This window comes from Drosophila miranda (assembly GCF_003369915.1).
Source record: "Drosophila miranda strain MSH22 chromosome Y unlocalized genomic scaffold, D.miranda_PacBio2.1 Contig_Y24_pilon, whole genome shotgun sequence".
NCBI lineage: Eukaryota > Metazoa > Arthropoda > Insecta > Diptera > Drosophilidae > Drosophila > Drosophila miranda.
This window is the reverse complement of record NW_022881608.1, coordinates 25,858-50,499: the sequence shown is the minus strand read 5'-3', so window position 1 is coordinate 50,499 and position 24,642 is coordinate 25,858. Positions and strand designations below refer to the sequence as shown.

At 39.6% G+C, this 24,642-nt stretch overlaps 2 protein-coding genes across 2 annotated transcripts in view; both read right to left on the bottom strand.

Annotated features, from left to right (window-relative positions):
• Positions 1-24,642, bottom strand: part of LOC117192158 — a 49,280-nt gene that overhangs the window by 2,984 nt on the left and 21,654 nt on the right. The window contains exons 5-7 of the mRNA XM_033396817.1: positions 15,210-15,315; positions 5,900-6,080; positions 5,657-5,832 (exon numbers count right to left, since the gene is read on the bottom strand). Coding sequence (XP_033252708.1) covers positions 5,657-5,832; positions 5,900-6,080; positions 15,210-15,315 — 463 coding nt within the window. The remainder of the gene's footprint in view (positions 1-5,656; positions 5,833-5,899; positions 6,081-15,209; positions 15,316-24,642) is intronic.
• On the bottom strand, positions 20,732-21,427 carry LOC117192156. Its single transcript, XM_033396815.1, has 2 exons — positions 21,062-21,427; positions 20,732-20,994 (listed from the first exon to the last, which is right to left on the bottom strand). Exons 1-2 carry the CDS (start codon positions 21,231-21,233, stop codon positions 20,747-20,749), a joined length of 420 nt encoding a protein of 139 aa, XP_033252706.1. The 5' UTR covers positions 21,234-21,427; the 3' UTR covers positions 20,732-20,746.

Genomic DNA, 24,642 nt, shown 5'->3' with positions numbered 1-24,642 from the left:
TGCAGACAGAAAAATGAACAAACAGAGAGAAACGAACCTTTTTAAAACATCTAAATAAATATGAAATTTTTACAACATAACATTCAATCTATTAAAGCCAATAAAATCGACCTCGTATTCTACTTAAACAATGAAAACTTCGACTTCGCCATTCTGGCTGAAGTTTTCTCTCACGATCTCCGTTTTAGGAAACTAGCCAACTTCAATATGTTAGAAAAACATAGAGAGGACGGTTATGGAGGAGTGGCGATTGCCTACAAAAAAGACTTAAGAGTTAAAAGACTGATATATGAGACAGAGCAAGATATAATTATAGCAAGAACCATCAACAACAAAGATAAATTTTTTATCACCTCAGTATATTTTGAACCTTTGTTGTCTCTTGCATCCTTCAAGCAAGCGATTAACAATCGCCTTGAATATTTAGATGCATTCGGAAAAGTCATAATTGCAGGAGATTTTACCGCAAGACATACCTTTTCTGGAGACAGAACCAACAGTGGAAAGGGAACTTTTCTCATGGCTATAGTCTAGCAAATGACCACAGTCTCACATTCAGAAGACACATCGACTCAACATCAGGGTCTGTACTCGATTTAACTTTCACAAAGGGTATTCATATAGAGAATTGGAAATGCGAAAAGTTTTACCTAGGAGGCAGCCACCATCACCCAATAACCTTTGAAACAGCAGGATATCAACACAAACTCAAAACTTTCCTTGCCAAAAACAGGCTACTGAAAAAGCTAAGCCAGTTTGAGGCCGACAAAGATATGGATAATTTAGCGAAGAACATCCAACAGGAAATAAAAGCAGCTACTTATGAAATCAAAAACAAATGTCCAAAATTATGGTGGGACGAGAATTTAGCCAAATTATTCAGGGAGTTTGCAGAGTCGCAGAAGAAGGCAGCTTCAGAACCCTCCTTTCAAAATTATTGTTCTTCTGTTAACCTCAAGGTTAAATGGAAAAAATCTGTTAAAATTGCCAAAAGAACTAGCTATGCCAGGAAGTTAACAGAGTTAAATGTAAAATCGAACTCAAGAGAAGCCTGGAGATTCCTCAGAAATCTAAAAAACTGTCAAGAGGACACCCCAGAAATTTTCGACCCTGACAAAGCTGGGCCATACCTGGAATTCCTTAACGAACAAATAACCTCAGAAGCAAAGGATGTAGACGAAGAAATGTACTCAACGAAGAACAATGAAAATCCTTTCTTTACCTTGGAAGAGTTAGAGGCTGTGTTAGTTAGAAACAGAAAAACGGCAGGAGGAATAGATCACATCACATACGAGATGCTGAGTGCTCTTAACACTAGTATAAAGACAGAACTTGTACATTTTTACAACAGTCGAGTGGCTATGTGCGATTTTCAAGTCGAATGGAGGTGATCTATCAGAATTGTACCAATACCGAAAAAAAACATGGATCTGACTGACTTAAAACATTTTCGACCCATATCCCTCATTTCGGTTCTAGCCAAGACAGTAAATGGCATGGTGAAAGCCAGGCTGGAAAAGCATATACAAGAAAACAAGATTATACCCTACAGATCTTATGCATACCAAAACGAGGGGGAACGTTGTGAGTTGCTGCGGACACTGCAACTCTACAGTTATACCCGATACTAAGTCAGTATGGCTCTCCTCCGGCAGACGCTGCTAATATTTAACGACACGACAAAGAGTGCGTGCGAGAGAGACAGAAAATCAGTCTGAGCGTGACGTCGGGCGCTGCGTAGCCAGTGCAAATTGATTTGATCCTTTTGGCTATAAAAATTATCTGATTCAGCAATCTGATAGATATGGTCGTTATCTATGATTCTGCGTTTTTAGTTTTCTCGAATGTGCAATATTGTGGATGCAACAGATTTTCGTCCTTTGTGGGGGCGGAAGGGGGTGGGGCGAAATTCTGAGATATACGTTTTATAGTGAGATCTAACAGAAGTGAGGATACCAAATTTGGTTACTCTAGCCTTAATAGTCTCTGAGATTTGTGGATGCCCCAGATTTTCGTCCTTTGCGGGGGCGGAAGTGGGTGTGGCGAAATTTGGACACGAAACGGTCAAGGTCCGATATCACAGGAGTGTGGATACCAAATTTGGTTGCTCTGGATCTTATAGGTTCTGAGATCCTTGAACTCATATTTTGCAATTGGCAAAACCGACCATGAAACCTGTGTGTTAGAGAGAGACAGAGCGAGAAAGAATGAAATTGTTTTCTTGATTCTGGCTATAATAATTATACGATCTGGTTGAGATCTTACATTCTAAAGCATATAGTCATCCTCTACGATTCTGCGTTTTTGGTTTTATCGTATCTTTAAAAATGTGGATGCCACAGATTTTCGTCCTTTGTGGGGGCGGAAGTGGGGAACCTGAAATTCTTAAAAAGACTAATGGAAAATGAGTGTTTTCCTAAAACATACATTGACTGGATCATCAGTTTTATGTCTATGAGACTACTGAAAATAGGGGAAGCTGTTCAGGTAGTTCAAGGAGGAATCCCACAGGGCTCTTGTCTGTAGCCCCTCCTTTTTAATGTATACACAAAAAGACTACATCAGATCTGTGATAGAAATACTCATATGATGCAATTTGCAGATGACTTCGTTATAATCTCTCACAACAGAGAGTTTACTGTAGCGGTTGAAAACCTTAATAAAAAACTAAATGACTTTAACCTTCTATGTGGTGATCTCGGTTTTAGCTTCAATCCAAGCAAATCTGCAGCAATGAATGTAGGAAAAAGACAGGTCAGAGCGGTAAATATTTCTGTTGGAAATGTGCCTATACCAAATCGAAAAGATATCCGTTTCTTAGGCAGACTGATTAGCGCAAACATGTCAAATGTCAGTCATGTAAAAATGGTTAAAGAACAAACAAAAAAAGGCAACAGACTCCTCCAGCTTGCGACTACTATCAAATCAGGTCTAAAACCTAAAGCAAGTACCAACATCTTCAAAGCTTTTATTAGAACAAAACAACAATATGCTATCACAAGTTTTTCAGACATGGGATCTGGAGCAAGTAAAGATATAGAAATAGCGCAAGCTAAATCACTCAGAAGGTGTGTGCCACCTGACACAAGCAAACACGAAATTTTTGTCCTCGCTGGTGTAATGCCACCTGTTTTCAGGGCGAAATGGCTTACAGCCAAAGAACTGCTTAAAATTAAAAGGTTCAATCCAACAATGTTTGACGAGCTAATACGCTCAAAAGCGGATACGAGTTACACACGTACTTTAAGAGAATTTAATTCCATCTTTGTAAACACTCAAGACTGTGATAGTGTTAACACATGTAACAAAATCCATGTATTAGATAAATTTTTAACTAAGGGTAAATAAGAATACTCGAATGAAGAAATAAAAACTATATTTTATGAGATTCTGAACAAGTACAGAAAGGACGACTGGAACATTCTATCAACAGATGCATCAGTTACAGAAAGTACATGTGGCATAGGAATAGTAGAATGGCCTAGTGGAAATATCCACAAGTACAAAATAGAAAACAGATTATCCTCAGTAGGTGCCGAACTCGTAGGCCTTAAAAAGGCCTTCGAACTATGTCTTAAATATAATTACAAAAAGGCTGTGATTTGAAGTGATGGATTAGGAGCTATTAATTTAATTAAAAATAAGAATACAGACTCGTACCTAGTGAATGATATTCACAACATAATTAACCAATCAGACATTCAGAAACTTGACATTCTATGGGTCCCTGGTCACAAGGGTGTGGCCATCAACGAAAAGACTGACATAGCAGCAAAGGCTGCTACAAGTGAGGGGTTTACAATAAATATAAAATACAGCTACAAGGAGGCTCAAAGAGAAATTAGGAACTTTTTAGTACACAAATGGAATGAGGACTACAGGACGAAGTGTAGGACAAAGGGATCCAGCCTCATAGACATATTTCCAGACATACCCAGTAAACCCTGTCATTTTTCTCTTAAATGGAATGCTAAAAGCATCAAGACCATTAACAGACTTATAACGGGACACACATACGACAAAGTCTTCCTACACAGAATCAAAGCAATTGACTCAAATATCTGCGAAACGTGCAATGTAACTGAATATGCCGAACACCTGATCTTCGATTGCCAAAGATTTGCCGGGTTCAGAAGGAAATTCAAAATCTTTAAATATTATAACAATTTACATCAATTATTAATCAAAAAAGAGCCGCTACATCTCAGAGAGCTGGCAATCTTCATCAAAACTGCTGACTTAAACTTTTGACCCCTTTTTATACCCGATACTCAAAATGAGTATTGGGGTATATTAGATTTGTGGTAAAAGTGGATGTGTGTAACGTCCAGAAGGAATCGTTTCCGACCCCATAAAGTATATATCAATATCAATATCATCAATAGCCGAGTCGATTGAGCCATGTCTGTCTGTCCGTCTGTCCGTCCGTCCGTCTGTCCGTCCGTCCGTCTGTCCGTCCCCTTCAGCGCCTAGTGCTCAAAGACTATAAGAGCTAGAGCAACGATGTTTTGGACCCAGACTTCTGTGATATGTCACTGCTACAAAAATATTTCAAAACTTCGCCCCGCCCACTTCCGCCCCACAAAAGACGAAAATCTGTGGCATCCACATTTTTAAAGATACGATAAAACCAAAAACGCAGAATCGTAGAGGATGACTATATGTTCTAGAGTGCAAAATCTGAACCAGATCGTATAATTATTATAGCCAGAATCAAGAAAACAATTTCATTTTGTCTCGCCCTGTCTCTCTCTAACACACACGTAGCATAGCCGGCTTTGCTTAGAGTAAAACATTAGCGCCTAGATCTCAGAGACTATAAAAGCTAGAGCAACCAAATTTGGTATCCACACTTCTAATATATCGGACCGAGACGAGTTTGTTTCAAAATTTCGCCACACCCCCTTCCGCCCCCGCAAAGGATGAAAATCTGGGGATACTCACAAATCTCAGAGACTATTAAGGCTAGAGTAACCAAATTTGGTATCCGCACTCCTGTTAGATCTCGCTATAAAACGTATATCTCAAAATTTCGCCCCACCCCCTTCCGCCCCCACAAAAGACGAAAATCTGTTGCATCCACAATATTGAGTATACGAGAAAACTAAAAACGCAGAATCATAGATAATGATCATATATATCAGATTGCTGAATCTGGATCAGATCAGATCATTTTTATAGCCAAAAGGAACAAATCAATTTGCACTGGCTACGCAGCCCCCGACGTCACGCTCAGACTGATTTTCTGTCTCTCTCGCACGCACTCCTTGTCGTGTCGTTTAATATTAGCGGCGTCTGCCGGAGGAGAGCCATACTGACTTAGTATCGGGTAGAGTTGCGGTCTCCGCAGCAACTCACAACGTTCCCCCTCGTTTTTTTTTAAGTTTGGTAAGCAAACCGAGCGAGATGTGTGGTGTGCCCACAATGATTCATTGACTCGTTGGTGATACTCGAACAGGTAATCTATATTTTACACTTGTATATGAATGCTGCATGGATAAGATTTTTGAGTCGCGTCGACGAGTGTCGAAGGTTGGCAAACAAAGGAAATGCATGCAAAATCTGTATGTGTTTGTATTCCTTCTTATCGCGAACGGGCTTTTTTAGTATGCGTGCGAGAGTGTCTTTGCTGAACTGAGAGCGCCCCGATACTCACTTTATAGGCTCCATTGGCTGACAGCTTAAGGCGAAGCTCCGTGTATTTGGGACTCTTTTCCAGATAGCCCTCGAAGAGCATCCGCATTTGCGTCTTATCCACGTACCAATCATTGCGAGCACTGATCTTCTGACTGTCGCCCATCTCCAGCAGAAACTGCCCAATGATTTCCCGTTCTATGGGGAAGAGCAACATGGTTTTGATGAGCAAGGAAAGCCCCGTAGCCATGGACCTGTTGCTTACCCCAGGGGACAGTGGAACTTCCACTCGTGCCATTGCCGTAGTTGTTGGCGGTCTTAAGTCCGTTTTTTGGTGGCGTGCCCGGCGGCGTCACTATGTAGGCGGTAGCGATCTCTTCCCCTTTTATATTACTGTTCTTGTCAGAAGCGGCCTTCTTTTTCTTGCTCTTCGTCATTTTCCTAGACTAACCGGGTGGATATTCGGTATCGGCGGTAATAGATGTATCAATAATTAGTAATTTTCGCAAACAGCACACGAACACACACGAACTACACATATGAATAGATTAATTCAAGGTTTATCGGTATGACTGCAGCACAAAACAGAAAACAACAACCGGTACGGACAATGTTCAGTTAACTAATAAATAAGCGCAGTCGTATCCCAGCAGTACTGGGAACTAGTTCGGAGGTGGTGATATCACCACTCCCTAACAGACCAGGGGTACTTTCTTTACTAACCCCTAACAATGCTTTTCATCATTTCCATTTTTACCCGCAATTTCCTACGACATGGGGACCAGCAACACCACATCGTTTAGCCCCGAACTAGTGATATGGGTACTCGTCTAGTAGCTAGTAAAATGGGTACCCATGTAGTAGCTAGTGAAATGGGTACCCATGAAGTAGCTAGTAAAATGGGTACCCATGAAGTAGGTTATCAATCTTCATTTCATTTCATATTTAAATTTTTATTTTATTATATATTTCATTTTAGTTTTTAAATTTACTAATTAAAGTCTGCTGTTCGCGGTGGTACTGTTTTTGAAAAAACGTTTTTTTTGCAGCTGTAGGGCCTTCCTAAGCTGGACTTCAGCTGATCCAGTCCCGTATCTACAGTTATGGCATCTATAAATATAAAGTACAGATATAATAGGCATATAAAAAAACAAAAAGCATTTTTCATTTTCCATTTTTTCATTTTCGTCGATTGTCTCTCCTGTTTCACGGCCTTCAACTTTTTCTTTTTCACTGCACGACACTGTTTCTCCGCTAACACGATTATGTTTGGCTGAATATTTGTCTTATATTTCTTTATTGAGCCTACGCAAATGCCGTTTGCTACATTTGCTTTGACTTACTGTTTAAAATTGAATAATTATAATTACTTGGTCAGCCGCACTGATTTGCACAAACTCCAAACGCAAAAGAACATTAAAGCAATGCAGTGACCGAAAACAGAAAAGGGAGAGGGCAGGAATTGGAAAAAAGCAGGACAGCATAATTTTTACCTAACTGCTCTCTTTATTTTCCTCTCATGCTTTTTCGTTTCTTCGTCTACTGGTGAGACGTTGCATCCCAACCGAACTAGTACGGTGGCTGGTGCGCGGTGGGTTGTAGAGTATACAGAGCAACATTTTTTGTCTCTTCTTTGAGTGGTCGTAGGAACTAGCCAAATCAGTAGTTCGGGCATGGTCAATCGCCACCGCCAGTACTAGAGTATATACTCTTCCACTCATCGATGTGTATGTGCATGCTCAAGTGTGCGTCGCTTTAGAGTAACGGCGATTGTCAGAAAAATAAACGATGCAACAGATGAAATGGAAAAGCTTCCAGTGTTGAGTGCTGGCAAAGAGTAACCAATACTACAGTACTACTCACAAATTACTGTAAATTTTTAAGTTTCTAACTGCATTGGCGCTGAGCTGTGCCTCAGAGTTTTTTGGACTGGGCTCTTTCGTATGTGCGTAAATGTTGGTGTTAGAAATTGTGACGTGTAATACTCTATAAAAAGTCAAACTAAAGTGTACTGGTACTGGGTCTGACATGAAATTCGCTGAAAGTACAGATTTCGATTCGATGGTTCGAGTGTGACCAGCCGCCGAAACAATCAACCGGCAGTTAATCTAACACATTGTATTAAATGCACTTCCTTTTCATCAGCGAGCGAGACCGGTCGTGTTTTTTCTTAACAGTCTGAAAAGTGACTTTTTCCAAGCAACAAAGGCTTAATTAAAAGTGATTGTAAAAATTGGATCATTGTTTATTTCATACAAATCTTCATCAATATATAAATTTTTCCTCTTTCATTTCCCAAAGGAGAGGTAAGTCTTTGGCAATCTGGTTAAACCAGCAAGTATGGCGGACGCCGGTCACTCGGTGTCTGCCAAATTGAAACCCCCTGATCAGGTGGCAAAAAGCAGCAAAATTCAAACCCAAAAAACAATAGCAAAAAACTTCAGTGCTTTGTGTTCAAGTGTGAAAGAGGACATATTCGACAGCTTGACTAACGAAAAGTACCCAGCAAAAAAGATGCGCAAGGAACAAAAAAGCGACAACACCAATACAGACATAAATAACAAAATGCTGATAGACGATGACAGTAACAAAATGGTGGAGGCTTCTGACGGTGTGACCGTTCACAATTCTCACACAAATGCCATAAATGGTTTTACTGGAAATACTGAAATGACTAAAACACTGAATAAAAATACTAATCCGATTATAAACCCATCAAATGTAGGTATCGAAAGAGAAACAGTGTTGTATAGTGAGTGCCACATCGGTGATGCGGCTGTAATAGTATCGACTAAGAACAGTACCATCTTCGAAAACAAAAACACCAAAAATGGCACCAAAAATAAGACACCTTAAAATCAAAGGAATTAAAGAAATCGTAGCTCTTGCGCCTACACTATACAAGATTTATTTTAAGGTTTTCAGCGAAGCAAATGATTAGTTTTAAATGAGGAGTTAAAAAAAATGAATTTAGTGGTATTTATACCAAAAGACTATGTGGAATCCTATGGAGTAATTAAAGGGGTGCCCCTCGGTTTTTCTGAGAATGAAATTATGGATAATATTACTTCTAACATAAAAATTAAGTCAATTGAAAGATTAGCAAGAAGGCAGAAAATTACAACCGATGACAACAACGAAACATTCAAGCTCATACCATTAGAAACAGTCAAAATTGGTTTTGAGGGTTCAGACATCCCAGAAAAGGTATCTCTTTTTGGATATGTGGGATGAAAGTAAGCATATATGTTCCCAGAGTAAGCAATGTTATAATTGTGGCAGACTTGGTCACACTTCGACCAGATGCAAATCAGCTAGGAGGTGCTATAAATGCGGAGTCGAGGAGTGCAATTGGTCGTGCACTGGTCTCAAGTGTATCCTTGCAATGGGAAAAATCACTCAGCTAGGGACAGACTGATGTGCCCAGTATGGGAAAAGGAGATGGACATTAACAAAATAATGACAATCAAAAAAATCGCGCGTAAGGAAGTGCTTAGCACTTACTCAATCCATCAAAACTTTTCGCTGTTAGATAATTATGAAAAAAACTATCCAAAACTAGACATAAATGAGGAAAATGTTCAAAACAAAAGCGTTAAAGCAAATGAAGTTTTAAAAAAACACAGTTATGCGAGCAGGTTAGTGCAGAGACCTTTGGTTCCTGCACAAAAACCACACTATCACTTAGAATCATATACCAGCGATTCTAGTAATCACGTACCATTTTTGAAAACAAAGAACTTCATCATATACCAGCGATTCTAGTAATCACGTACCATTTTTTGAAAACAAAGAACTAAAAGAAAACAAATTTACCATTCAACAGATGGTTGACATGTTGTCTCGTTTAGTCGACTCAAATGATGTGTCACATCCATCAAAAAAAGTGACCAGTACAAATGATTACAATATGGAACATAATGCAGACAGAAAAATGAACAAACAGAGAGAAACGAACCTTTTTAAAACATCTAAATAAATATGAAATTTTTACAACATAACATTCAATCTATTAAATCCAATAAAAACGACCTAGTATTCTACTTAAACAATGAAAACTTCGACTTCGCCATTCTGGCTGAAGTTTTCTCTCACGATCTCCGTTTTAGGAAACTAGCCAACTTCAATATGTTAGAAAAACATAGAGAGGACGGTTATGGAGGAGTGGCGATTGCCTACAAAAAAGACTTAAGAGTTAAAAGACTGATATATGAGACAGAGCAAGATATAATTATAGCAAGAACCATCAACAACAAAGATAAATTTTTTATCACCTCAGTATATTTTGAACCTTTGTTGTCTCTTGCATCCTTCAAGCAAGCGATTAACAATCTCCTTGAATATTTAGATGCATTCGGAAAAGTCATAATTGCAGGAGATTTTAACGCAAGACATACCTTTTCTGGAGACAGAACCAACAGTGGAAAGGGAACTTTTCTCATGGCTTATAGTCTAGCAAATGACCACAGTCTCACATTCAGAAGACACATCGACTCAACATCAGGGTCTGTACTCGATTTAACTTTCACAAAGGGTATTCATATAGAGAATTGGAAATGCGAAAAGTTTTACCTAGGAGGCAGCCACCATCACCCAATAACCTTTGAAACAGCAGGATATCAACACAAACTCAAAACTTTCCTTGCCAAAAACAGGCTACTGAAAAAGCTAAGCCAGTTTGAGGCCGACAAAGATATGGATAATTTAGCGAAGAACATCCAACAGGAAATAAAAGCAGCTACTTATGAAATCAAAAACAAATGTCCAAAATTATGGTGGACGAGAATTTAGCAAATTATTCAGGGAGTTTGCAGAGTCGCAGAAGAAGGCAGCTTCAGAACCCTCCTTTCAAAATTATTGTTCTGCTGTTAACCTCAAGGTTAAATGGAAAAAATCTGTTAAAATTGCCAAAAGAACTAGCTATGCCAGGAAGTTAACAGAGTTAAATGTAAAATCGAACTCAAGAGAAGCCTGGAGATTCCTCAGAAATCTAAAAAACTGTCAAGAGGACACCCCAGAAATTTTCGACCCTGACAAAGCTGGGCCATACCTGGAATTCCTTAACGAACAAATAAACCTCAGAAGCAAAGGATGTAGACGAAGAAATGTACTCAACGAAGAACAATGAAAATCCTTTCTTTTCCTTGGAAGAGTTAGAGGCTGTGTTAGTTAGAAACAGAAAAACGGCAGGAGGAATAGATCACATCACATACGAGATGCTGAGTGCTCTTAACACTAGTATAAAGACAGAACTTGTACATTTTTACAACCGTCGAGTGGCTATGTGCGATTTTCAAGTCGAATGGAGGTGATCTATCAGAATTGTACCAATACCGAAAAAAAACATGGATCTGACTGACTTAAAACATTTTCGACCCATATCCCTCATTTCGGTTCTAGCCAAGACAGTAAATGGCATGGTGAAAGCCAGGCTGGAAAAGCATATACAAGAAAACAAGATTATACCCTACAGATATTATGCATACCAAAACGAGGGGGAACGTTGTGAGTTGCTGCGGACACTGCAACTCTACAGTTATACCCGATACTAAGTCAGTATGGCTCTCCTCCGGCAGACGCTGCTAATATTTAACGACACGACAAAGAGTGCGTGCGAGAGAAACAGAAAATCAGTCTGAGCGTGACGTCGGGCGCTGCGTAGCCAGTGCAAATTGATTTGATCCTTTTGGCTATAAAAATTATCTGATTCAGCAATCTGATAGATATGGTCGTTATCTATGATTCTGCGTTTTTAGTTTTCTCGAATGTGCAATATTGTGGATGCAACAGATTTTCGTCCTTTGTGGGGGCGGAAGGGGGTGGGGCGAAATTCTGAGATATACGTTTTATAGTGAGATCTAACAGAAGTGCGGATACCAAATTTGGTTACTCTAGCCTTAATAGTCTCTGAGATTTGTGGATGCCCCAGATTTTCGTCCTTTGCGGGGGCGGAAGGGGTGTGGCGAAATTTGGACACGAAACGGTCAAGGTCACAGGAGTGTGGATACCAAATTTGGTTGCTCTGGCTCTTATAGGTTCTGAGATCCTTGAACTCATATTTTGCAATTGGCAAAACCGACCATGAAACCTGTGTGTTAGAGAGAGACAGAGCGAGAAAGAATGAAATTGTTTTCTTGATTCTGGCTATAATAATTATACGATCTGGTTGAGATCTTACATTCTAAAGCATATAGTCATCCTCTACGATTCTGCGTTTTTGGTTTTATCGTATCTTTAAAAATGTGGATGCCACAGATTTTCGTCCTTTGTGGGGCGGAAGTGGGGAACCTGAAATTCTTAAAAAGACTAATGGAAAATGAGTGTTTTCCTAAAACATACATTGACTGGATCATCAGTTTTTGACTACTGAAAATAGGGGAAGCTGTTCAGGTAGTTCAAGGAGGAATCCCACAGGGCTCTTGTCTGTAGCCCCTCCTTTTTAATGTATACACAAAAAGACTACATCAGATCTGTGATAGAAATACTCATATGATGCAATTTGCAGATGACTTCGTTATAATCTCTCACAACAGAGAGTTTACTGTAGCGGTTGAAAACCTTAATAAAAAACTAAATGACTTTAACCTTCTATGTGGTGATCTCGGTTTTAGCTTCAATCCAAGCAAATCTGCAGCAATGAATGTAGGAAAAAGACAGGTGAGAGCGGTAAATATTTCTGTTGGAAATGTGCCTATACCAAATCGAAAAGATATCCGTTTCTTAGGCAGACTGATTAGCGCAAACATGTCAAATGTCAGTCATGTAAAAATGGTTAAAGAACAAACAAAAAAAAGGCAACAGACTCCTCCAGCTTGCGACTACTATCAAATCAGGTCTAAAACCTAAAGCAAGTACCAACATCTTCAAAGCTTTTATTAGAACAAAACAACAATATGCTATCACAAGTTTTTCAGAAATGGGATCTGGAGCAAGTAAAGATATAGAAATAGCGCAAGCTAAATCACTCAGAAGGTGTGTTGGGGTGCCACCTGACACAAGCAAACACGAAATTTTTGTCCTCGCTGGTGTAATGCCACCTGTTTTCAGGGCGAAATGGCTTACAGCCAAAGAACTGCTTAAAATTAAAAGGTTCAATCCAACAATGTTTGACGAGCTAATACGCTCAAAAGCGGATACGAGTTACACACGTACTTTAAGAGAATTTAATTCCATCTTTGTAAACACTCAAGACTGTGATAGTGTTAACACATGTAACAAAATCCATGTATTAGATAAATTTTTAACTAAGGGTAAATAAGAATACTCGAATGAAGAAATAAAAACTATATTTTATGAGATTCTGAACAAGTACAGAAAGGACGACTGGAACATTCTATCAACAGATGCATCAGTTACAGAAAGTACATGTGGCATAGGAATAGTAGAATGGCCTAGTGGAAATATCCACAAGTACAAAATAGAAAACAGATTATCCTCAGTAGGTGCCGAACTCGTAGGCCTTAAAAAGGCCTTCGAACTATGTCTTAAATATAATTACAAAAAGGCTGTGATTTGAAGTGATGGATTAGGAGCTATTAATTTAATTAAAAATAAGAATACAGACTCGTACCTAGTGAATGATATTCACAACATAATTAACCAATCAGACATTCAGAAACTTGACATTCTATGGGTCCCTGGTCACAAGGGTGTGGCCATCAACGAAAAGACTGACATAGCAGCAAAGGCTGCTACAAGTGAGGGGTTTACAATAAATATAAAATACAGCTACAAGGAGGCTCAAAGAGAAATTAGGAACTTTTTAGTACACAAATGGAATGAGGACTACAGGACGAAGTGTAGGACAAAGGGATCCAGCCTCATAGACATATTTCCAGACATACCCAGTAAACCCTGTCATTTTTCTCTTAAATGGAATGCTAAAAGCATCAAGACCATTAACAGACTTATAACGGGACACACATACGACAAAGTCTTCCTACACAGAATCAAAGCAATTGACTCAAATATCTGCGAAACGTGCAATGTAACTGAATATGCCGAACACCTGATCTTCGATTGCCAAAGATTTGCCGGGTTCAGAAGGAAATTCAAAATCTTTAAATATTATAACAATTTACATCAATTATTAATCAAAAAAGAGCCGCTACATCTCAGAGAGCTGGCAATCTTCATCAAAACTGCTGACTTAAACTTTTGACCCCTTTTTATACCCGATACTCAAAATGAGTATTGGGGTATATTAGATTTGTGGTAAAAGTGGATGTGTGTAACGTCCAGAAGGAATCGTTTCCGACCCCATAAAGTATATATCAATATCAATATCATCAATAGCCGAGTCGATTGAGCCATGTCTGTCTGTCCGTCTGTCCGTCCGTCCGTCTGTCCGTCCGTCCGTCTGTCCGTCCCCTTCAGCGCCTAGTGCTCAAAGACTATAAGAGCTAGAGCAACGATGTTTTGGACCCAGACTTCTGTGATATGTCACTGCTACAAAAATATTTCAAAACTTCGCCCCGCCCACTTCCGCCCCCACAAAGGACGAAAATCTGTGGCATCCACATTTTTAAAGATACGATAAAACCAAAAACGCAGAATCGTAGAGGATGACTATATGTTCTAGAGTGCAAAATCTGAACCAGATCGTATAATTATTATAGCCAGAATCAAGAAAACAATTTCATTTTGTCTCGCCCTGTCTCTCTCTAACACACACGTAGCATAGCCGGCTTTGCTTAGAGTAAAACATTAGCGCCTAGATCTCAGAGACTATAAAAGCTAGAGCAACCAAATTTGGTATCCACACTTCTAATATATCGGACCGAGACGAGTTTGTTTCAAAATTTCGCCACACCCCCTTCCGCCCCGCAAAGGATGAAAATCTGGGGATACTCACAAATCTCAGAGACTATTAAGGCTAGAGTAACCAAATTTGGTATCCGCACTCCTGTTAGATCTCGCTATAAAACGTATATCTCAAAATTTCGCCCCACCCCCTTCCGCCCCCACAAAAGACGAAAATCTGTTGCATCCACAATATTGAGTATACGAGAAAACTAAAAACGCAGAATCATAGATAATGATCATATATATCAGATTGCTGAATCTGGATCAGATCAGATCATTTTTATAGCCAAAAGGAACAAATCAATTTGCACTGGCTACGCAGCCCCCGACGTCACGCTCAGACTGATTTTCTGTCTCTCTCGCACGCACTCCTTGTCGTGTCGTTTAATATTAGCGGCGTCTGCCGGAGGAGAGCCATACTGACTTAGTATCGGGTATAACTGTAGAGTTGCGGTCTCCGCAGCAACTCACAACGTTCCCCCTCGTTTTTTTTTTAAGTTTGGTAAGCAAACCGAGCGAGATGTGTGGTGTGCCCACAATGATTCATTGACTCGTTGGTGATACTCGAACAGGTAATCTATATTTTACACTTGTATATGAATGCTGCATGGATAAGATTTTTGAGTCGCGTCGACGAGTGTCGAAGGTTGGCAAACAAAGGAAATGCATGCAAAATCTGTATGTGTTTGTATTCCTTCTTATCGCGAACGGGCTTTTTTAGTATGCGTGCGAGAGTGTCTTTGCTGAACTGAGAGCGCCCCGATACTCACTTTATAGGCTCCATTGGCTGACAGCTTAAGGCGAAGCTCCGTGTATTTGGGACTCTTTTCCAGATAGTCCTCGAAGAGCATCCGCATTTGCGTCTTATCCACGTACCAATCATTGCGAGCACTGATCTTCTGACTGTCGTTTTAGGAAACTAGCCAACTTCAATATGTTAGAAAAACATAGAGAGGACGGTTATGGAGGAGTGGCGATTGCCTACAAAAAAGACTTAAGAGTTAAAAGACTGATATATGAGACAGAGCAAGATATAATTATAGCAAGAACCATCAACAACAAAGATAAATTTTTTATCACCTCAGTATATTTTGAACCTTTGTTGTCTCTTGCATCCTTCAAGCAAGCGATTAACAATCGCCTTGAATATTTAGATGCATTCGGAAAAGTCATAATTGCAGGAGATTTTAACGCAAGACATACCTTTTCTGGAGACAGAACCAACAGTGGAAAGGGAACTTTTCTCATGGCTATAGTCTAGCAAATGACCACAGTCTCACATTCAGAAGACACATCGACTCAACATCAGGGTCTGTACTCGATTTAACTTTCACAAAGGGTATTCATATAGAGAATTGGAAATGCGAAAAGTTTTACCTAGGAGGCAGCCACCATCACCCAATAACCTTTGAAACAGCAGGATATCAACACAAACTCAAAACTTTCCTTGCCAAAAACAGGCTACTGAAAAAGCTAAGCCAGTTTGAGGCCGACAAAGATATGGATAATTTAGCGAAGAACATCCAACAGGAAATAAAAGCAGCTACTTATGAAATCAAAAACAAATGTCCAAAATTATGGTGGGACGAGAATTTAGCCAAATTATTCAGGGAGTTTGCAGAGTCGCAGAAGAAGGCAGCTTCAGAACCCTCCTTTCAAAATTATTGTTCTGCTGTTAACCTCAAGGTTAAATGGAAAAAATCTGTTAAAATTGCCAAAAGAACTAGCTATGCCAGGAAGTTAACAGAGTTAAATGTAAAATCGAACTCAAGAGAAGCCTGGAGATTCCTCAGAAATCTAAAAAACTGTCAAGAGGACACCCCAGAAATTTTCGACCCTGACAAAGCTGGGCCATACCTGGAATTCCTTAACGAACAAATAACCTCAGAAGCAAAGGATGTAGACGAAGAAATGTACTCAACGAAGAACAATGAAAATCCTTTCTTTTCCTTGGAAGAGTTAGAGGCTGTGTTAGTTAGAAACAGAAAAACGGCAGGAGGAATAGATCACATCACATACGAGATGCTGAGTGCTCTTAACACTAGTATAAAGACAGAACTTGTACATTTTTACAACCGTCGAGTGGCTATGTGCGATTTTCAAGTCGAATGGAGGTGATCTATCAGAATTGTACCAATACCGAAAAAAAACATGGATCTGACTGACTTAAAACATTTTCGACCCATATCCCTCATTTCGGTTCTAGCCAAGACAGTAAATGGCATGGTGAAAGCCAGGCTGGAAAAGCATATACAAGAAAACAAGATTATACCCTACAGATATTATGCATACCAAAACGAGGGGGAACGTTGTGAGTTGCTGCGGACACTGCAACTCTACAGTTATACCCGATACTAAGTCAGTATGGCTCTCCTCCGGCAGACGCTGCTAATATTTAACGACACGACAAAGAGTGCGTGCGAGAGAAACAGAAAATCAGTCTGAGCGTGACGTCGGGCGCTGCGTAGCCAGTGCAAATTGATTTGATCCTTTTGGCTATAAAAATTATCTGATTCAGCAATCTGATAGATATGGTCGTTATCTATGATTCTGCGTTTTTAGTTTTCTCGAATGTGCAATATTGTGGATGCAACAGATTTTCGTCCTTTGTGGGGGCGGAAGGGGGTGGGGCGAAATTCTGAGATATACGTTTTATAGTGAGATCTAACAGAAGTGCGGATACCAAATTTGGTTACTCTAGCCTTAATAGTCTCTGAGATTTGTGGATGCCCCAGATTTTCGTCCTTTGCGGGGGCGGAAGGGGGTGTGGCGAAATTTGGACACGAAACGGTCAAGGTCACAGGAGTGTGGATACCAAATTTGGTTGCTCTGGCTCTTATAGGTTCTGAGATCCTTGAACTCATATTTTGCAATTGGCAAAACCGACCATGAAACCTGTGTGTTAGAGAGAGACAGAGCGAGAAAGAATGAAATTGTTTTCTTGATTCTGGCTATAATAATTATACGATCTGGTTGAGATCTTACATTCTAAAGCATATAGTCATCCTCTACGATTCTGCGTTTTTGGTTTTATCGTATCTTTAAAAATGTGGATGCCACAGATTTTCGTCCTTTGTGGGGGCGGAAGTGGGGAACCTGAAATTCTTAAAAAGACTAATGGAAAATGAGTGTTTTCCTAAAACATACATTGACTGGATCATCAGTTTTTGACTACTGAAAATAGGGGAAGCTGTTCAGGTAGTTCAAGGAGGAATCCCACAGGGCTCTTGTCTGTAGCCCCTCCTTTTTAATGTATACACAAAAAGACTACATCAGATCTGTGATAGAAATACTCATATGATGCAATTTGCAGATGACTTCGTTATAATCTCTCACAACAGAGAGTTTACTGTAGCGGTTGAAAACCTTAATAAAAAACTAAATGACTTTAACCTTCTATGTGGTGATCTCGGTTTTAGCTTCAATCCAAGCAAATCTGCAGCAATGAATGTAGGAAAAAGACAGGTGAGAGCGGTAAATATTTCTGTTGGAAATGTGCCTATACCAAATCGAAAAGATATCCGTTTCTTAGGCAGACTGATTAGCGCAAACATGTCAAATGTCAGTCATGTAAAAATGGTTAAAGAACAAACAAAAAAAGGCAACAGACTCCTCCAGCTTGCGACTACTATCAAATCAGGTCTAAAACCTAAAGCAAGTACCAACATCTTCAAAGCTTTTATTAGAACAAAACAACAATATGCTATCACAAGTTTTTCAGAAATGGGATCTGGAGCAAGTAAAGATATAGAAATAGCGCAAGCTAAATCACTCAGAAGGTGTGTTGGGGTGCCACCTGACACAAGCAAACACGAAATTTTTGTCCTCGCTGGTGTAATGCCACCTGTTTTCAGGGCGAAATGGCTTACAGCCAAAGAACTGCTTAAAATTAAAAGGTTCAATCCAACAATGTTTGACGAGCTAATACGCTCAAAAGCGGATACGAGTTACACACGTACTTTAAGAGAATTTAATTCCATCTTTGTAAACACTCAAGACTGTGATAGTGTTAACACATGTAACAAAATCCATGTATTAGATAAATTTTTAACTAAGGGTAAATAAGAATACTCGAATGAAGAAATAAAAACTATATTTTATGAGATTCTGAACAAGTACAGAAAGGACGACTGGAACATTCTATCAACAGATGCATCAGTTACAGAAAGTACATGTGGCATAGGAATAGTAGAATGGCCTAGTGGAAATATCCACAAGTACAAAATAGAAAACAGATTATCCTCAGTAGGTGCCGAACTCGTAGGCCTTAAAAAGGCCTTCGAACTATGTCTTAAATATAATTACAAAAAGGCTGTGATTTGAAGTGATGGATTAGGAGCTATTAATTTAATTAAAAATAAGAATACAGACTCGTACCTAGTGAATGATATTCACAACATAATTAACCAATCAGACATTCAGAAACTTGACATTCTATGGGTCCCTGGTCACAAGGGTGTGGCCATCAACGAAAAGACTGACATAGCAGCAAAGGCTGCTACAAGTGAGGGGTTTACAATAAATATAAAATACAGCTACAAGGAGGCTCAAAGAGAAATTAGGAACTTTTTAGTACACAAATGGAATGAGGACTACAGGACGAAGTGTAGGACAAAGGGATCCAGCCTCATAGACATATTTCCAGACATACCCAGTAAACCCTGTCATTTTTCTCTTAAATGGAATGCTAAAAGCATCAAGACCATTAACAGACTTATAACGGGACACACATACGACAAAGTCTTCCTACACAGAATCAAAGCAATTGACTCAAATATCTGCGAAACGTGCAATGTAACTGAATATGCCGAACACCTGATCTTCGATTGCCAAAGATTTGCCGGGTTCAGAAGGAAATTCAAAATCTTTAAATATTATAACAATTTACATCAATTATTAATCAAAAAAGAGCCGCTACATCTCAGAGAGCTGGCAATCTTCATCAAAACTGCTGACTTAAACTTTTGACCCCTTTTTATACCCGATACTCAAAATGAGTATTGGGGTATATTAGATTTGTGGTAAAAGTGGATGTGTGTAACGTCCAGAAGGAATCGTTTCCGACCCCATAAAGTATATATCAATATCAATATCATCAATAGCCGAGTCGATTGAGCCATGTCTGTCTGTCCGTCTGTCCGTCCGTCCGTCTGTCCGTCCGTCCGTCTGTCCGTCCCCTTCAGCGCCTAGTGCTCAAAGACTATAAGAGCTAGAGCAACGATGTTTTGGACCCAGACTTCTGTGATATGTCACTGCTACAAAAATATTTCAAAACTTCGCCCCGCCCACTTCCGCCCCCACAAAGGACGAAAATCTGTGGCATCCACATTTTTAAAGATACGATAAAACCAAAAACGCAGAATCGTAGAGGATGACTATATGTTCTAGAGTGCAAAATCTGAACCAGATCGTATAATTATTATAGCCAGAATCAAGAAAACAATTTCATTTTGTCTCGCCCTGTCTCTCTCTAACACACACGTAGCATAGCCGGCTTTGCTTAGAGTAAAACATTAGCGCCTAGATCTCAGAGACTATAAAAGCTAGAGCAACCAAATTTGGTATCCACACTTCTAATATATCGGACCGAGACGAGTTTGTTTCAAAATTTCGCCACACCCCTTCCGCCCCGCAAAGGATGAAAATCTGGGGATACTCACAAATCTCAGAGACTATTAAGGCTAGAGTAACCAAATTTGGTATCCGCACTCCTGTTAGATCTCGCTATAAAACGTATATCTCAAAATTTCGCCCCACCCCCTTCCGCCCCCACAAAAGACGAAAATCTGTTGCATCCACAATATTGAGTATACGAGAAAACTAAAAACGCAGAATCATAGATAATGATCATATATATCAGATTGCTGAATCTGGATCAGATCAGATCATTTTTATAGCCAAAAGGAACAAATCAATTTGCACTGGCTACGCAGCCCCGACGTCACGCTCAGACTGATTTTCTGTCTCTCTCGCACGCACTCCTTGTCGTGTCGTTTAATATTAGCGGCGTCTGCCGGAGGAGAGCCATACTGACTTAGTATCGGGTATAACTGTAGAGTTGCGGTCTCCGCAGCAACTCACAACGTTCCCCCTCGTTTTTTTTTAAGTTTGGTAAGCAAACCGAGCGAGATGTGTGGTGTGCCCACAATGATTCATTGACTCGTTGGTGATACTCGAACAGGTAATCTATATTTTACACTTGTATATGAATGCTGCATGGATAAGATTTTTGAGTCGCGTCGACGAGTGTCGAAGGTTGGCAAACAAAGGAAATGCATGCAAAATCTGTATGTGTTTGTATTCCTTCTTATCGCGAACGGGCTTTTTTAGTATGCGTGCGAGAGTGTCTTTGCTGAACTGAGAGCGCCCCGATACTCACTTTATAGGCTCCATTGGCTGACAGCTTAAGGCGAAGCTCCGTGTATTTGGGACTCTTTTCCAGATAGTCCTCGAAGAGCATCCGCATTTGCGTCTTATCCACGTACCAATCATTGCGAGCACTGATCTTCTGACTGTCGCCCATCTCCAGCAGAAACTGCCCAATGATTTCCCGTTCTATGGGGAAGAGCAACATGGTTTTGATGAGCAAGGAAAGCCCCGTAGCCATGGACCTGTTGCTTACCCCAGGGGACAGTGGAACTTCCACTCGTGCCATTGCCGTAGTTGTTGGCGGTCTTAAGTCCGTTTTTTGGTGGCGTGCCCGGCGGCGTCACTATGTAGGCGGTAGCGATCTCTTCCCCTTTTATATTACTGTTCTTGTCAGAAGCGGCCTTCTTTTTCTTGCTCTTCGTCATTTTCCTAGACTAACCGGGTGGATATTCGGTATCGGCGGTAATAGATGTATCAATAATTAGTAATTTTCGCAAACAGCACACGAACACACACGAACTACACATATGAATAGATTAATTCAAGGTTTATCGGTATGACTGCAGCACAAAACAGAAAACAACAACCGGTACGGACAATGTTCAGTTAACTAATAAATAAGCGCAGTCGTATCCCAGCAGTACTGGGAACTAGTTCGGAGGTGGTGATATCACCACTCCCTAACAGACCAGGGGTACTTTCTTTACTAACCCCTAACAATGCTTTTCATCATTTCCATTTTTACCCGCAATTTCCTACGACATGGGGACCAGCGACACCACATCGTTTAGCCCCGAACTAGTGATATGGGTACTCGTCTAGTAGCTAGTGAAATGGGTACCCATGTAGTAGCTAGTGAAATGGGTACCCATGAAGTAGCTAGTAAAATGGGTACCCATGAAGTAGGTTATCAATCTTCATTTCATTTCATATTTAAATTTTTATTTTATTATATATTTCATTTTAGTTTTTAAATTTACTAATTAAAGTCTGCTGTTCGCGGTGGTACTGTTTTTGAAAAAACGTTTTTTTTGCAGCTGTAGGGCCTTCCTAAGCTGGACTTCAGCTGATCCAGTCCCCGTATCTACAGTTATGGCATCTATAAATATAAAGTACAGATATAATAGGCATATAAAAAAACAAAAAGCATTTTTCATTTTCCATTTTTTCATTTTCGTCGATTGTCTCTCCTGTTTCACGGCCTTCAACTTTTTCTTTTTCACTGCACGACACTGTTTCTCCGCTAACACGATTATGTTTGGCTGAATATTTGTCTTATATTTCTTTATTGAGCCTACGCAAATGCCGTTTGCTACATTTGCTTTGACTTACTGTTTAAAATTGAATAATTATAATTACTTGGTCAGCCGCACTGATTTGCACAAACTCCAAACGCAAAAGAACATTCCAGCAATGCAGTGACCGAAAACAGAAAAGGGAGAGGGCAGGAATTGGAAAAAAGCAGGACAGCATAATTTTTACCTAACTGCTCTCTTTATTTTCCTCTCATGCTTTTTCGTTTCTTCGTCTACTGGTGAGACGTTGCATCCCAACCGAACTAGTACGGTGGCTGGTGCGCGGTGGGTTGTAGAGTATACAGAGCAACATTTTTTGTCTCTTCTTTGAGTGGTCGTAGGAACTAGCCAAATCAGTAGTTCGGGCATGGTCAATCGCCACCGCCAGTACTAGAGTATATACTCTTCCACTCATCGATGTGTATGTGCATGCTCAAGTGTGCGTCGCTTTAGAGTAACGGCGATTGTCAGAAAAATAAACGATGCAACAGATGAAATGGAAAAGCTTCCAGTGTTGAGTGCTGGCAAAGAGTAACCAATACTACAGTACTACTCACAAATTACTGTAAATTTTTAAGTTTCTAACTGCATTGGCGCTGAGCTGTGCCTCAGAGTTTTTTGGACTGGGCTCTTTCGTATGTGCGTAAATGTTGGTGTTAGAAATTGTGACGTGTAATACTCTATAAAAAGTCAAACTAAAGAGTACTGGTACTGGGTCTGACATGAAATTCGCTGAAAGTACAGATTTCGATTCGATGGTTCGAGTGTGACCAGCCGCCGAAACAATCAACCGGCAGTTAATCTAACACATTGTATTAAATGCACTTCCTTTTCATCAGCGAGCGAGACCGGTCGTGTTTTTTCTTAACAGTCTGAAAAGTGACTTTTTCCAAGCAACAAAGGCTTAATTAAAAGTGATTGTAAAAATTGGATCATTGTTTATTTCATACAAATCTTCATCAATATATAAATTTTTCCTCTTTCATTTCCCAAAGGAGAGGTAAGTCTTTGGCAATCTGGTTAAACCAGCAAGTATGGCGGACGCCGGTCACTCGGTGTCTGCCAAATTGAAACCCCCTGATCAGGTGGCAAAAAGCAGCAAAATTCAAACCCAAAAAACAATAGCAAAAAACTTCAGTGCTTTGTGTTCAAGTGTGAAAGAGGACATATTCGACAGCTTGACTAACGAAAAGTACCCAGCAAAAAAGATGCGCAAGGAACAAAAAAGCGACAACACCAATACAGACATAAATAACAAAATGCTGATAGACGATGACAGTAACAAAATGGTGGAGGCTTCTGACGGTGTGACCGTTCACAATTCTCACACAAATGCCATAAATGGTTTTACTGGAAATACTGAAATGACTAAAACACTGAATAAAAATACTAATCCGATTATAAACCCATCAAATGTAGGTATCGAAAGAGAAACAGTGCTGTATAGTGAGTGCCACATCGGTGATGCGGCTGTACTAGTATCGACTAAGAACAGTACCATCTTCGAAAACAAAAACACCAAAAATGGCACCAAAAATAAGACACCTTAAAATCAAAGGAATTAAAGAAATCGTAGCTCTTGCGCCTACACTATACAAGATTTATTTTAAGGTTTTCAGCGAAGCAAATGATTAGTTTTAAATGAGGAGTTAAAAAAAATGAATTTAGTGGTATTTATACCAAAAGACTATGTGGAATCCTATGGAGTAATTAAAGGGGTGCCCCTCGGTTTTTCTGAGAATGAAATTATAGATAATATTACTTCTAACATAAAAATTAAGTCAATTGAAAGATTAGCAAGAAGGCAGAAAATTACAACCGATGACAACAACGAAACATTCAAGCTCATACCATTAGAAACAGTCAAAACTGGTTTTGAGGGTTCAGACATCCCAGAAAAGGTATCTCTTTTTGGGATATGTGGGATGAAAGTAAGCATATATGTTCCCAGAGTAAGGCAATGTTATAATTGTGGCAGACTTGGTCACACTTCGACCAGATGCAAATCAGCTAGGAGGTGCTATAAATGCGGAGTCGAGGAGTGCAATGGGTCGTGCACTGGTCTCAAGTGTATCCTTTGCAATGGGAAAAATCACTCAGCTAGGGTCAGACTGATGTGCCCAGTATGGGAAAAGGAGATGGACATTAACAAAATAATGACTATCAAAAAAATCGCGCGTAAGGAAGTGCTTAGCACTTACTCAATCCATCAAAACTTTTCGCTGTTAGATAATTATGAAAAAAACTATCCAAAACTAGACATAAATGAGGAAAATGTTCAAAACAAAAACGTTAAAGCAAATGAAGTTTTAAAAAAACACAGTTATGCGAGCAGGTTAGTGCAGAGACCTTTGGTTCCTGCACAAAAACCCCACTATCACTTAGAATCATATACCAGCGATTCTAGTAATCACGTACCATTTTTTGAAAACAAAGAACTAAAAGAAAACAAATTTACCATTCAACAGATGGTTGACATGTTGTCTCGTTTAGTCGACTCAAATGATGTGTCACATCCATCAAAAAAAGTGACCAGTAC

Bases quoted from the DNA above. Each gene is read 5' to 3' on its own strand.
- LOC117192156 (XM_033396815.1), bottom strand. From the start codon at position 21,233: ATGACGAAGAGCAAGAAAAAGAAGGCCGCTTCTGACAAGAACAGTAAT. The intron at 20,995-21,061 runs GTAAGCAACAGG...TCTTCCCCATAG, and splicing joins AAGTTCCACTGTCCCCTGGG to AACGGGAAATCATTGGGCAG.